Raw genomic sequence first — 15,257 nt, 5'->3', positions numbered from 1 at the left:
TGCAATGTTCTGAAAAAAGCTTCAAAAGAATGGCTTGTGTCTAGCACAGCTGTAAAGAGAGTGTTGAAAGAATGAACGTGAATGAAAATTCGGACAAGTTTGGAATGGGACGAGGAGATCAGATCAGAAGAACGAGCAAGAAGAGTTTGAAGGCCATGGAGGATGGTCTTATACAGTTCGACTGGCAAACCCGTCTCTACGACTTGCCGTCAAAGTGGTGGGTGTCATGGGCGACCCAGTCCGGACCCAGCCACGGACCCGGAGCAATCTATGCAAGACGGCTTGTTGCGATCGAAGCTTTCAGGGGAACTGATAGTACCTTGCATGGTCATGGACTCATACGCAAAAGACGAGAAAAAGCTCAGGCCAGCCGTGGGCAGTCAGCCTGCCATGGACAAGACGAGACGTGTTGCGTATACTCTAGAGTACGGATAGACATCAGCGAGCAACCCTCCAACAGCCTTCCAAGACTGTATACGGCCACCAAGACGGCCACCAAGAGCCTAGAGATGTGATCCATCCGTGGTCCTGGAACATGCCAGCCAACGACCCCCGGTCAGCTCCATGTGGAGGGAATGGCAGCGATTGGGCGGATGACGGGCAGGGCTCCCACAACGGGCAGTAGTCGCCCAGTTGTTTAATTTGAGTGAGGCTAGGTGGACACTCTTTCGACCGAGTCTTGCCCGTCTTTGGCTGACGTTCCAGCGGAGACGCCGTGACGGCCACGACAAGTGACGAGGGTTCGACTTGGACGACTCGACCGCGAGATGGGGAGGGGGAAGCGCACGCCGCACGAAGCCGTCTGACATGATCCTTGCCTGACCCTTCTCGCTCCTGAACCGGGATGGCTGAAACGGCGCCATCACGCATCTTTCAGGCGGCTCCGCCATATGACCCCCACCACTTTGCTTTACTCGATTCGATGGGATCTGGACGGTTGACCTCGTTCACGTTGTCGTAGACAGGCAAAAGCTATGTGATTGAGGGAGGAGTCACGGTCCCTCTCCTCGTCCCATCTTCGGTTCCTCGGCCTCTCGCATCTTCGATGGCCTCAACGGGAGATCATATGAGGATCATTACGACCTGGAACGTCCCTGCAAGCGAGAAATAAAAGGTCGATGCGCTTGTCTGGAAGCTGCCTGTCTTTAAAGGGGCATGACAGATCGTGTTTGTCGCTCTCCACGTTTTCTTCGTCTCCTTCTTGGGAAAATTTTTGAGTTGCGGTGCGGGTAGCTGGCCTGTTTCGAGAGGCTCCCTCCGTGAAGACAATCTCGACTGTTGCCAATCTATTGATGTGAACTGGAGCTGGTCGAGCCTGACCCTTTCAAGTTCACATGCAAGCAAGGGCGAGTAGTCGAAACTTGACCGTATCAGTAATCGTCGCCCGGAATTAGCTACCGACTGGTGAACGGTGACAGCAATGCACTGCCGTTCAATCTGGATGCATCTCACATAGAATGAGATCCTTCTCTAGTGCAACTTCAGCTGTCCAGCCCGATCGCGCTGATGGCATCACTCGGTGTGCAGCCGTGTCTCATAGCCTCAACGCTCAGCGCATCTTTTCATCAACTTCAGACCATGAACTTTTGCCCATGTGGACTCCGTCGCACCCGACTTGGCTCCCAGGTCGTGGGCCATTCAATGGCACGCGTCATTCGAAAACGCCAACGCATTCCCAATCCTCCAAAGTGGTTCTGTTCACTCTTCTGGTTCGCTATTCGTACCCGGCTTGGCTGATTGTCGGTGTGCAGACCGGCTGCCCGCGGCCAGGCCAGGCCAGGTATTGCCAGGCAGGGCGCTCATCGGTCCTGGTTTCTTCTTCTCGCCTTCTTCGTCCGATCATCAACTGAACACATTGAAACTCACCCCCGTGCCCACATCGTGGATCCGAAGCAGGGTCAAGGGCGCTAAACCCTGTCCCATCAGCGGGTACCTGGGCCAGACCAGGCACAGGCTCCAGGGCCCCCCTCGGCCCCTCCTCCTAGCCAGACTCCTCCTGAACAGAACTGAGCCCGTTGGATTGGGCCGTTTGAATTTTACCTACAGGTGAGGAGGAGAGGAAGCAAGGAAGGGGAAAAGGGGACGGGCGCGGATATACAAGCGAAGAACATGGCTGCAGCTGTTTATGCGACGGAGAATGTGGGAGATGAAATGCACTTTTTAAATTTATGGGATCATTGGGATGAAAGATGGAGAAACAGGAGCTGAGGCCCCTCCACATTCCCGCTGTGCCTCTCGAGATGGGCCAAGACCTCCATCTGCTTGATTCGGTTACTGGCCGATTCTATCGGCCGAGAGGTGATGACATAATCATACTCCGTACACACAGAAGCTCTCCTGAGTTCGATTCTCTCTTCATTTTTGGTGTCCGGCGGTCGGACGGTGGATCTTTTGGCTTTTGGGATGCAGCAGGATGTCGTCAGTAGCCGCCGTTCGGCATCAGGCCGGGCGGTTGGCCAGATGACGGCCTCTAGATTGACTGGAGCTATCCATTTGTAGTCCCAAATGAGATGCGTGGAAGGGCCGATGAGACTCATGCGAGAAGCCGCCTTCATCACTTTCATAAGTTCTACGAGATAGGCCACCTACCTAACACGATCCACAGAGTACTCAAGAGGTTTTCTTCTAATATCAAAGAGAATGGTGCTCAATACTATATCAGATTGACGAGTCTTTCTTATTTCTGTATGAAATCAAAGGAAGAGACTCGGACATGCACACAGTGGAAGTCTGTGACTCAAACGCCAGCCGTCAAGATAGAGACCTCCTGAGTGGCGTGAGATGAGACGTAGACAATCCGAAGGAGAAGTCGTCCTTCATAATCGGCAAGTCAACTCCTGACGCTTATCCACAACTTACAACACTACATGGTATATCTGTGTTATGAGTGTTTCGCTGGTCGCACTCCAGCACTCAACTCGGTGATGACTCGCACCGTCATGAATTAGATGGATGTTCTTTGACTGCCGCTGTTCTGCGCAGAGCATCCAAAGAACTGTCTTCATGAATCTTGATTGCCATACTCACCATCCCTGCAAATTTTAGGCCGTCTTAAGTTGAGTATGCTTGAATCGGTAGTGGACTTCTTTCCCGGCCGCAATCCGCAGCTATGGAGTTCCACTTCCAGATGCCGCGTCATCCGTCTTTCGCGCCCGGCGCTCAATCTGACACGGCCCTTGCAGCTGCGACGCCGCCACTGGACAAGTCTCGCTGTTCCGGCCGGAAGCCCATTTTCCTCGCCGTCACTGCGGCCTCCCTCATCGGCTCGATTGTCGGTGCCTCGTCTTGGTCTCGGACGCGTCTGTTGTGATGACCGGGCGGGGACCGGCTGTGTAAACGTTTTTGACTCGACGCGGCGGTCAATGAGTGATTCTCATATATGAAGCGATGTTGAACCTTAGGTGACGAACAACGTATCCAACATCATGCACTTAACAAGAGCAGTCTGGAGCCACATCAATTATCAACATCTCGTAGCCGGCGCTTTCGCTTCGTACTCTGCTCGGAACAGCTCACTCAGCTCCTCTGAAACTTTGATGACCTCAACAAGCGGCGGCAGGTAGCAGGGCTTCCGCGGCGCGCCTCCGTAGTCATTCCAAAAAGTGACCACCGCCTTAATACCCACGAGCCCTAGGCCAGTGACGACTGAGTTCCCTCTCGCATTGACAGACTGTAGATGCTGCGCCTCAAGGAACTCACCTCGATCAGAGAGCCCCCTGACACGCACGCACGCATATGTTGCGAAGTTGGCGAGGCCCGCGATCGTTCCGTTCGCCCCGAGTACATGACACTGGCGGATGGAGTTGGGGTGCTTCGCGATACGGAGAATGTCGTCCAAGGCGAGTTCTAGTCCCGAGGCTGCCGCCGGGAAGTTGTCGATGATTAATGGGATGAAGGATTTGTCCGCGACTTCGTAGAAGTGCTGTATGATCATTTCATTGTTGACGACAGATGCGTAGTAGCTTGAAACTGTGATTAATGCTTGAGACGCGCCGCTCTGGGCTGCGTCTCGATAGAGTTGAAGTGTTCTACGCGTCGACTGAGCACCGCACGCGGCGATCAATGGAGCGCGAGTATTCTTGAGTCTGTCGCAATACTCTCTGTAGATAGTATCGGCTGCGCACCTGATCATGGTGCTGCGTTCCTCCCTCGTCAGGTGCACTGCTTCGCCGATAGAACCGTGAATAACGATGCCTGCTACCCCTGCTTTGATCAGTCTGGTGACATGATGCTCGAGAGTTACTGTGTCGATGTCCTCGGAATGACTAAAGAAGGCGAGAGTGGGAGCGTACACTCCATTGGGGAGACGAAGATGCTTTGCCTTGGGTGCCCCTTGCGAGGCTTCCGCCTGCGAACTATAAGCCACGCTGTCATCCGACATCGTCCTTGATAACTCACAAAAGTCGTTCTTGTACATAACAGCAAGTCAAGCGCAAAATCTCGAGCCACATCAAATCATACAGGGCAGCTTAAACTTTATACTCTCGTTGAAAACCCCGGCTCAAATATCTCGGAGCGACCTTCGCCATGTTAAGGACCAGGAGATAAGTCAACAGGATTCACATCAAACAAAGTTCAATATGCCTTCTTTTAAGGCAAAAGCCATTTCAGTGAACATGTGGCTTTGCGAGAGGGTGGAGATCAATTTCAAGGTTTGAGAGGACAGGAGTTTACGTTGGAGTGTCTGCTTTGCTAACGACATATCCTACCTTTTTCGAATACGCCACTGGACAGTTGAGAGTTTGAAGTTGAGAGTTCATTCAATAAGATAGGCAAGGTAGGTTTTTGGTATTGGCATATCACAAGGTGCGCCACCGCGACATTTTCCGAAGAACGCATTTGACCACTGCGTTCCTTCAGGTAAGCCTTGAGGAAAGTTACTACTTGACACTTGAAGACAGAAGAGATCAGGTTGCATTTGATACGGCTGTCATGCGCAGATCTTGCGTTGCAGTGTAGTCAGTACATCATGCTGCTTTATGTTCCTGGTGAACGCACACCACCCTGGGTCCATGTAGTGAAATCACTTCATCACCTAGGTTCCAGAATACTTCAACCCATCGCTCTAAGAAAGTTTTATTTATATATGATATGGACCTAATTAATCAGTCTCGAGATATTAATTGACTGAATACAGCGGCCTGAAGAGCTCACGTAAGGATATTGCCTACCACCTCGTCGATATCCCCGTAGCCTTTGATATAACCCTGTGATATCAGAGGCATGGCCAAGTATAAAGCAGTCAATCAAAATATACAACCAAAAATGTCCGTGTACAGGTCCCAAATTATATGGCTCCAGTGCCTAAGCTTCGTTCCTGGCAGCACAAAGCATACCTGAGCTACACTGTCGTCACCCACCTCACTTCACTTGGGTCTGCTATGCGTGGGGTCTTCTTCTCACGATTGGCCTCCCTGAACATCTCCACACCACATCGCATCCGCAATATGTATCACCGGCGTTGTGGCAGAGTGGTCTAATGCGCAAGACTAGAAATCTTGTTCCTTCGGGAGCGTCTGTTCGAATCAGGCCAACGTCGATTACCTTTTGTTTTCCTGCGCAGTTGCATTTTGAATACCATAAGTTTGATACAGTTGAACTTCTGTGGCTGCCAAACGGCAATCGAAGGACTAGATTGTTATGTTAGTTAAATGAAATCAAGTTCGTGCTGGCTTTTGACTTGCAAATCACTTGCCAAATTGTTGAATGCGAGCTCCAATTGTCTCTCCAGCAAGTATATGTACGTAACCCCAGTCCTTTTTGGGATCTATCATACTTCTCATTCTGCTACCTCTGAGTAGTGGCTGGCTCCCGCCCATGCTCTTAATATGATACATTGCCGCCTAAATCATCGTTGTTTTCCAATGGGATAAAGAGTCTTCATTTCTCTGGCCTTTAGCTACTCGTGCATCAGCTCATGTGCAACCTCACGGGCGCCTACCCCAGAACCAGGTCAGAGAAATTCAGATCAACGCCCCGTTCTGTATGTCTCTCTTCAACTATGACTCAAGCCTGTCCATGTCTTTAGTAGTTTGGAGAGTGTCGACGCCTCCAGATTCAAGTATAGATAGCATTACTGGCTGAGCAACCTCGGTGGCTATCTTTCTCATCGACTCTCGTATCATGCCCTCCATACTGAAAGTGTTTCAAACTTTATCGTCGACATCCGCGAATCCAGCGTCTCTGAGAACGAGTGGAAGTTAGGCGGGCATGCTGTATTGGATGACTAGGATGAGTAAGATGAAAACGCTATAACTGTAGTGAGAGGAACTTTTCCAAAAGAACTGTAGACAGCACTGACAAATTTGAGAAACTTACAATGGATTGCGGCCAACTTTTATGGACCACGACATTCTGATTCGATACCACTCGTCGAAAGCGTGGCTAGGCGGGACACACTTCCAGGACGTATCGCCGGCTTCTTCCCAGTGGATGTACCCCCCGGAGCGCAAGAGCGTGAACGCATTCGCCGCCACAGTTCTCCAATCCTCCTTTCGCATTCCAGATCCAATCAAGCGTATGTGTATCATGTCGAATGATCCATGCATCTCCTCTGGAAACGGCTTCAACGCATTATGCTGCAGAAGAAAAATGTTTGGAGGTGTTGGTATCCCTATTACAGGGTAGTTGGTTCGAACCGTAGTTAACGAAGAGATTAATTGAACTATCTAGATATCTGCGTAAGTGTAAAAAGGAGGTTCTAACCGTAGGTTGGGCTAGCTATAATAATCGTAAATAGGGCCCCTAATTAGCCCCTGCGCAGTTAGCTATATGCCGCGGTCGAATTAGACTTCTAATCCGATACTAACTTTCTCTTTTTTTTATCGATTTAACTACTACGGTTAGAGGTATAATTCGACCTCGGGCCCGTCTACTAGGTCGTCTCCTTTTCCCCCTTTTCTTTATTTTTTTTATATAACCTATCCCTCTATTCGTACGGTAACTTTTTTACTACTTACGAATTACTCTAATCCTTTATTTAGTACTACTTTTATAAAAGCGTTTACGAGGTTATCTTTACTATTAATCTAACGGATTTTAAGTATCTCGCGCCTTTTGTACGATTACTTAAGGGCTATAATATCGATTATAAGCCTCTTTTCCTTCGTCGTTCCTAATTTAACGAGGTATTCGTATAGCGAGTAGGAATCGGTATAAATAACTGTTAGAATAGGTAGAAGGCTAATTCGATTAGTAATCTTTTTTAGCGTTATTAAAATCGCGTAGGAGAGGTTAATACTATTAATTATACTATAAACCTCCGACGCTAATATACTTCTCGTTACCCGCTTACTTTTAGTTAACGAGTAGTAGATTATATTACTATATATAGTAAATTTACTCTTGCCTATACTCTCGTTAGCTAGGATAATAATATACCCCAATTACAAAGTAAGGTCGTTATTATTCGTAAATAACCTATTAATAAAGACGTAAAGCTTACTAGTTATAAGGTCGATTAGGTAGTAAACGAGACCTCGATCGAGATTCGTTTACTACTACTTAAGCCGCTTATTAAGTACCTCGACGTCTCGTTTAGTTAGATCTATAGCCTACGCTACCCTAGCGTAGTTAAAAGTTACCTTAGGCTAATAAATACTCATAATATATACCCCTCGCGCAAGCTTAGCCTTATATTACTTTTTAATATCGGTTACGTTCGGGTCGACGAGGTTAATCTTCTCGCCCTGCCCTTTTTACTAAAAAACGACGGTTTCCCCTTCGATTATAAGAATCCCGCTATTAAATACTAGGGGGGTATTTATTATAAGGACCTCTTTTAGCTTCGTTACGAAGCCCGCTTTTTAGAGCTCCTTATTCTCCTTTTTTATAAAGTTAATATCGGATAGGCCTAATATATCGTCGGTTTATATTCCGACGATCCTAAATTAGTCGCTTTTGTGCTCCGCGACTAGTAAGCACGGGTCGTACGTAGAGGTAACTATTAATAATTAATTAATATAAAAATCGTAGTAAGTAGCTTACTAATAGGTGCCCAATTCTACGAGCCTATATAGTAGCTTAAGTACTTTAATAATCGTGCTTTTTAGGTACTTACTAGCTATTTCTTTTAGTAAATAGGCTAGGATTTTCCTTATGAGCCCTGTGGCCGATTAGGTATATACCTAAGTAATATTACGGCTCTAAATCTCATATCCCTTCTTCTATAGCGATATTATTAGTACTATTATTAATCGTTAGTTATAGCGCTATATAGTGGGCAATTATATAAGTAGCGTTACCTTTTTAACGTCGCCGTACCCCTAAATTATATATCTAGACTTCTCGTACGGTTAGGGTATTCCTTTTTTTTTAATTTTACGAACTATTTACAATTTAAATATACAGAGGTTTATATACTTTTTTAGATCGTAGAGGATAAATCAATAGACCCCTCAATTGCGCAAAGTATTTATTTTAATAAGATCTAATCCCTTATACGGCTTTTTAATAATTATAATTACGCCTTCTTTACGTAGTTTAACTACTAGCTCGAAATTAGCTTTCTTTTTTATTATATAAAAAGTATTAATTACCTTATTATTAGTAATAAATTGCCGCGTTAGTACTTGCCATCGTAGTCTCCCGCGACGTATTAGTACCCTTTTAGCAATTTCCTTTTCTTCATTATCTATTAATACTACTACGACGATTTTATTAAGGATAATTTCCTATACCTCTACTACGGGTTATATAGCTTCCCTTAGCTCTTCTTCTTCTTATAGGCTAGAAATTACCTTAATAAGATCTATATAATATAATCTAATTACTATAATTAATACCTCGAGTAGCTAGTTACGATCTCTCGCGACTACGTAAGAACGCTCGTTAACGGAAATTAATTTATATAGCCTAGCCTATTATTAAATAATTTCGCACTATACTCGTATATCCGAATTTAGGGATATATCTAAATTAACCCCTATATCGGGCCTATTGCGCGTAGTAATTACTTTATTAACTTATTTTTTTATACTTACCTCGCGTAGTGCCCGTATTACTTTTTTAACTACTTAAGCTCGCTAGCTTATATCTAGCGACGGTAGCAAGGCTAAGGTCGTTCTTAAATATACTCTAAATACTAAAAGCATTAGTATAAGCCCGTTAGGCCCTATAGTATCATTATAGTATTTAAGTACCGTCTAGAAGTATTCGTCGTCGTCAGAATCGGGATTTTCCTCTTTAATAATTTTAAACGCTCTTTTTAATTACTAGTACGCCCTTTTTACTTTTCTAATACTATAGTGCGCTTCGATAGGCACGACTTTTAACTATATACCGTAAGCCGTTATATTTTTTTTAAATTCTACTAACTTAAAACTAATACTAGCGTTAGTTCTAATACCGTCTAGCGGTCCCTAGTATATATCAATCTAGCTTTTTCGTAGAGCTACCTATACTATTTTTGCTTATAAATCCCATAAGAATTGCCCTACTTAGAATAATATAGCCTCGTCGATTATATATAAGACCGGTTAACTATTTAAATAAAAAATATCGACAACGATCTCCTAATTAAAGTTAAGCTCATTACGCAATTTAAATTTAAATTTGCGTAAGCTCTACGTATTTATTTAGTATTAGTAATATACTTTCGTTAACTACTCTAGCGCCCCTATTTTAATATTATTATTACTTAAATACTTTAGGAGGTTATATAGCCTCGCGACCGACGGGTAGCTAAATCTCTAATATAGTTGTCTAAGCTCACTTTCCGTTAGGTAATTAATTAACTTCGTATCGTTAATAAGCCTTATAAACGCGTACCCCTATCGTCGTTCGATTATTTCGAAGTACTTATAGCTAGAGATTTTATTCCTCGTATTATTAAATATAATACCTAGTCGATCTATGTCTTTTAGATATAAGAGAAATGGGGTATTAACGGGTAGGATATAAAAAGTTATCGTTCCGAAGTACGTCTCTATTTCTACCGTACCTAGGGCAACGATTTCCTTACCTAGGCCGAAGCTAATCCTCGTAATACCCGCTATTAACATATTAAGCGTTACTAATACGATTTTCTATAGCGCTTAGAATTACCCTTTTCCTCTTATTAACTATTACGATACCCCAGTATTTAAGATAATCCTATAGAAATTATTTAGGCCGTACCTTTCGTTCGTATAAAATGCCTATACGAGCTTAGTATTTAAATAATCTAAGTAGTATAAAAAGGACCCCTCTAGCTACCCCTAGAATTACTTAGTACCCTATCTCTTTTCTTTAAATATTAAGAAAGTAGAATTCTGCACTATTAGATTCGTCCTTTTACCCACCTCTATATCCGTTATCTAAGGGACCTTCCTTTACTATCTGTAAATAAAAGCCTACTTATTAAAGGCTTTTACTACTTTTTATTCGTTTAGCCTCGTATATCCTCCCGAGGCTAACGGGGCGAAGAAAGAGTAGTTAATATCGTCAACTTTATTATAATCTAATTCGTCAGTATAGGGGGTAAGATCTTCCTTATTTTCCGAATCTCTTATAGGGTACGGGTACTTTAGGCTACTAAATTAGCTACTTTCGCTAGGTTCCGTACCCCCAGATCTGCCCTTATATATAACAAGGAATTAGTTAAATCGATAAGGGCTAGTTTTGCTATTTACTACCCTCAATTTTCTATATTATTCGTACGATTTAGTACGCTCTTCCTCGGAGTAGTTACTTAACTAATATCTATCCTTTTTATAAATAAAATACTACTTTTTCCGTTACCCTGCTCGCGAGTTAAATCTTTACCTATTTAACGAATCTAAGATTCCCTACTAGCAATTGCCGTACCTAGCTTCCTTTCTTTTCTTATTATACGTTCGGTCGACCTAATATTACTAATAAGGGCCGTCGTATGCCTAGAAGTAGGTTTAGCGCAGTATTCTCGCTTTAATATTAAAACTAGATCTTAGCCTCGAGCAGAGCGTCTTATAGTCTTTAGGTACTTAGTATAGAGTTATTTTTATTTTTAGAACGCGCTAGACTACGGTATAAAAATATCCGACTTTCCGCTCGTTAATCCCCTTATTTAGCTAGGTTTTTACTAGTTTATTAATTCGATCGATAAGCTCTTTAAGGATTTCTACTCGTAATTTACCCTCTATTATCCTAGTTATAGATACGAAAGAAATTACTCGTAGCTTAGATAGGAGCTCTAGGTTCTTATTATAGGTCTCGAAGCGGCTTCGGATTGCGTTAATTATACTAAGAAAGTCGTTTCGATCGAGATTATATACCGCTTCGTAGTAGTAATTAGAGGCTTTGCTTATGAGTATAATATTAACTACCGAATAGTACTAGTATTCCCTAATTCCGACTTTTTCGTAATAATTGTAAAACATTGTTAGGGTTTTTTATAAGACCTCATACTTCCCCCCAGAATATAATTTCTCTTTCGGGAAGATCTTTTTGAGGTCTATGAACTGCCTCGTATTTACTATTAGATTTTCGGTATTTATATACGATCCCTACGTCGCTGCGTACTATTAGTAACTTCGGGTAGTCTACTTCTTTTCTTACTAACCGATTAGTACCGAATTTCGTATTAGTAGCGGCGACGAGCTATAGATCGAAATAGGCAGAATTATCGATTATCGTACTTCTAGTATTATATTTTACCTCTATATATCCTTCTATAATAATAGATTGCCGTTAGTAATTATAAGAAGGAAATCTAGGTCGTTCACCCTTTTTCTAAATTTATTAAAGCGATTGTACGCCCTATTAACTTGTGCCTAGGTCTATGTTACGAATTCCTCCTCCGTAATCGTTACTATTAGGATTTTATAAGGTTCTCGCGATTATAATTGCGCTAATAGTACCCCTCGCTTATAGAGGAATTTATTAACCGCTTTTGCGATTCCTAGGCTTGCGCTTACGAACTATTTATTTAGTTAATAGCTAAGGTCGTCTGCGATCTCGTAAAATAGGGGTTACCCCTATAGCCCCTTTTTTTTATAAACCTTAGTTAAATAGATTAATACCGCGTTAATTTACTCGCCGTTAAGCTAATCCGCGATTCTATATATCCACGTCCCCTAATAGTCCGGGTTAATATTTACTTACTTATAAGGGATTAGGATTCTATTTAGGATTGGGTTTCGTCCTCTTTTTCTTTACCCTAACTCGCTAAGGCTCGTGCTCTAGCTTATACCCGTATTAGTAATCGCTAGCGTATTTAATCTTAACGAGGATATATTTAATCCGCGCACTAGTCATAGTAAATCCGTACTTTTACTACTTAACGAATTTATTAAGGTCTAAGAGATTCCTACTTCCTCTCGCTGTCTCGCTATTACTCTCGTTTTTATTATTTTTAGCGATTACTACTACCCTTTTAGATCGCTAGCTATCGTACTTATTAAGATCCTCTTTTTTATTTAGTATAAAAGGGTAGGTTCTAGTAGTTCTTTTTAATAATAATAGCGGCAGACGTTTATATTACCGTAATAAGATATAATAATTAGTCTTAAGATTTTTACTAGTTATTAATTTTTTAAAATTAGTAATCTTGCGCTATAAGCTAATATAAAAAAAAGCCCTTTAGCGGCCCTCTAGAGGATTCTTTTTTTTTCCCTTAGATCCTTATCTTTTTAGCCTTTTCTTAGGCTAATAATAACTCTAGTAAGAGGTCGTAGGACTACTTTAAGGTAGCTACTTTTTTCTTAAGTTAATCTCTAAGATCCGTGATATTCTTAACTCGATATTATTAGGACCTCTAAATCCCCTCCTCCCTCGTTAAACCGTCCCTTATACTATATTCTTAAGTAATACCCGGGGGGTAGTTAAGGGAGCTACGAGGAGGTCGTTTAGATCGCGGGCTTAAGGGCGTACTTGTAAGATCCCCGTAGTAATAGACTTTTCTATATACTATAGATCTCTTAGCTTAATAACTCCTATAGGGTTACCTTCGTCGCTAAGTAAAAATATTTACGTTTAGAGATCCCCTTCTTTGATCGTATAGTGCTCTTTTATACCGTATTATTAAGCCCGTTCGTCGCGCTAGTTAATTAGGTAGGTAGTTATTATATAGAGAATTCTTTTTACCGATTTAGCTAGTTAATTTCTAATCGCGGGCCGGCCGCGGGGAAGTTATTTAGTAAAAAAGGCTACTTAAAATAATAGTAAAATACTAGTTACCTAAGCGGTTCCGTTAACTAGTATAGTTTAATATAGTAAACGTCGACCTCTCGTAAGTAGTAAAGGGCTACGATTACTTAATTCCGTATAATATTTAAGAATCGCCTCCTTTTTTATTTACTTCCGTAAGGTTAATTAGTACGAATCTCTTATCCCGTGCGGTATTAAGAAGTCGTCTCTTTTATATAGCGAGATACCTTACCGATCTACGATAGTAGAATTTAACTACTAATTAGTATTAATATCCCTATTATAGGGTAGTTAGTTCGAACCGTAGTTAACGAAGAGATTAATTAAACTATCTAGATATTTGCGTAGGTATAAAAAGGAGGTTCTAACCGTAGGTTAGGCTAGCTACGATAATCGTAAATAGGGCCCCTAATTAGCCCCTGCGCAGTCGGCTGTATGCCGCGGTCAAATTAGACTTCTAATCCGACAGGAGGCAAGTCAGATAGTGGCGGAAACTTGGTGGTGTCCATATCAATGCCTCGCAGCTCGGGGCTGGAGGGGAGCAACTTTGCCATGTCTCTCAGCCAGATGCCGGTGCCGGTGGCAATTTCTGCAACGCGAGGGTGTTGCTGATCCTCAAGATGTGTCGAGATTTGCTGGAGACAGAGTTCACCGCAAAGAGGAGGAAGATGCTCCTGTGATTGTACTCGAGTCGCTCACGTTCTTTGGTGAGGTCGCCGCGGTTGAGGGCGTAGACGGTATCCTGGTCTTTGTTCCATGGTCCCAAGCCAGCGTGAGACTGCGGATGGGATACGGCTGCCATCCTATAAGAGTCCAGTGATAAGGTTACAAGTGCTGTTGAGAGTTCTTCTGAAAGTGCGGAGCTAGCTGTGTGGTATATAGGGCAACTCGACGGCTTTTTATACCCAAGGTCACACGGAAGTTCGGGACTCGTGCAGCTTTCGACTGAGGCAGCACAGTAATTGAGTTGAAGGCATGAGAAGCTTTGACCAATCGCTTGAGGATTTGCTATCAACGTTGGTCTACATCTCCATGATAGGCTTTCGGCACTTGGCTGTCAGATGCGCGATTGGCAAATGGTGGGTCATTTCTGCGTGGATGGTTCCAAGATGCGGCTCAACATTTCGTTTTGAACCTAACGCCCTTGACATCGCCGACTTCGATTCCGGTGCATAGTCTCGGGCTTAGTAACTGCAGGGCCTGGGTACATGTAGAAAAGTCTTGAAAAAGCCTGACGGCGACGATGTGCTGATGAAGGGAAACAACTTATTACCAGCGCCAGGACCATTGCCAATTTGTGATGAGAGCACACTCTTCATTCTCTAGATCTCATATTGAGACAAAAAAAGTACTGCCCTGTTGGAGAACGCATCTCCAACGTCATGTTTTCTAGTGGGCCGTAATTGTCACCCAGCATGGAAGGACCACTCCATGACATGATTATTGGGTCACTGATGTCTGGAGGAAACCTCGCAGGCAGAGGCGGATTCCAAGAAGGAGTGGTGGACAGGAGAACTCAGGATACGATCTTGCGAGTCTGCTGCATATCTCGATAAAGAGACAAGCTGCTCTATGATTGATATTTTCATCATCGTTCCTACCCTTCACGAGAGAACCGAGCCTTCTTGATAGCGACCCGCCAAGCCATCAGAAGCAGATGAGGATCTCGGTCACTTCTCACTTCGCATCATCTAGCTCGCAACTAAGTTGCAACATCTAACAGCATCATAATTCTGAGGAAAAAAACCCCTCAGAGCAAGGAAGACATTTTCGAGACCTCTCTATTTATAGACTCGATTGTTCGGGCTACCAAGGTACAGCTGGTACCAATATGTCCGCTGAACATACTTTTATGGTCCTGTACTTTTGCGGGTATCAACCTTCATCAAGGCTGGGGGCAAAATGTACACATCACCCGAACCCAAGCTACCTTAGAATCGGACCAAATCCATGCAGCATCGACACAAGTTCAAGGATAACTACTTACTACTGATTCAGCCCGGAACGCTGCAGAGTGATGAGTAGAGCAGCAAGACGTCTCAGGAGAAAGGTTTGCTGAATGAAATACGTGTGTTTGAGTCGTGCTTTTTCTGTAATTTGAGGATATGCTTGGGTGCGGAGTGAAAGTCCAGACTGAGAGGTAGGAGTCAAGG

The 15,257-nt window shown here is 43.4% G+C and overlaps 4 protein-coding genes and 1 non-coding gene across 5 annotated transcripts; 2 read left to right on the top strand and 3 right to left on the bottom strand.

Moving 5' to 3' along the window:
- Positions 1-71: 71 nt before the first annotated feature.
- Positions 72-3,310, top strand: CLUP02_11819 (uncharacterized protein; the record flags this gene model as incomplete). Its single annotated transcript, XM_049290786.1, has 16 exons — positions 72-214; positions 240-408; positions 461-621; positions 678-731; positions 878-936; positions 993-1,090; positions 1,163-1,328; positions 1,475-1,696; positions 1,752-2,014; positions 2,047-2,139; positions 2,202-2,418; positions 2,500-2,643; positions 2,724-2,732; positions 2,793-2,829; positions 2,911-2,997; positions 3,079-3,310. 16 exons carry the CDS (start codon positions 72-74, stop codon positions 3,308-3,310), a joined length of 2,154 nt encoding a protein of 717 aa, XP_049147931.1.
- Positions 3,311-3,463: 153 nt separating this feature from the next.
- Positions 3,464-4,381, bottom strand: CLUP02_11818 (dihydrodipicolinate synthase; the record flags this gene model as incomplete). Its single annotated transcript, XM_049290785.1, has 1 exon — positions 3,464-4,381. The coding sequence occupies one exon, from the start codon at positions 4,379-4,381 to the stop codon at positions 3,464-3,466; it is 918 nt and encodes a 305-aa protein (XP_049147930.1).
- A 1,076-nt stretch (positions 4,382-5,457) lies between these two features.
- CLUP02_tRNA236 lies at positions 5,458-5,539 on the top strand. Its single transcript has one exon. It is a non-coding gene; the product is annotated as a tRNA-Ser (tRNA).
- A 4,231-nt stretch (positions 5,540-9,770) lies between these two features.
- On the bottom strand, positions 9,771-10,001 carry CLUP02_11817 (uncharacterized protein; the record flags this gene model as incomplete). The annotated part of the gene is made up of 1 exon (XM_049290784.1): positions 9,771-10,001. The coding sequence occupies one exon, from the start codon at positions 9,999-10,001 to the stop codon at positions 9,771-9,773; it is 231 nt and encodes a 76-aa protein (XP_049147929.1).
- A 3,552-nt stretch (positions 10,002-13,553) lies between these two features.
- On the bottom strand, positions 13,554-13,906 carry CLUP02_11816 (uncharacterized protein; the record flags this gene model as incomplete). Its single annotated transcript, XM_049290783.1, has 2 exons — positions 13,554-13,693; positions 13,804-13,906. 2 exons carry the CDS (start codon positions 13,904-13,906, stop codon positions 13,554-13,556), a joined length of 243 nt encoding a protein of 80 aa, XP_049147928.1.
- Between the last annotated feature and the right edge of the window lie 1,351 nt (positions 13,907-15,257).

The sequence above is a fragment of the Colletotrichum lupini genome, chromosome 6, assembly GCF_023278565.1.
Source record: "Colletotrichum lupini chromosome 6, complete sequence".
NCBI lineage: Eukaryota > Fungi > Ascomycota > Sordariomycetes > Glomerellales > Glomerellaceae > Colletotrichum > Colletotrichum lupini.
The sequence above is the reverse complement of the archived record's forward strand: the minus strand, read 5'-3'. Positions and strand labels throughout refer to the sequence as shown.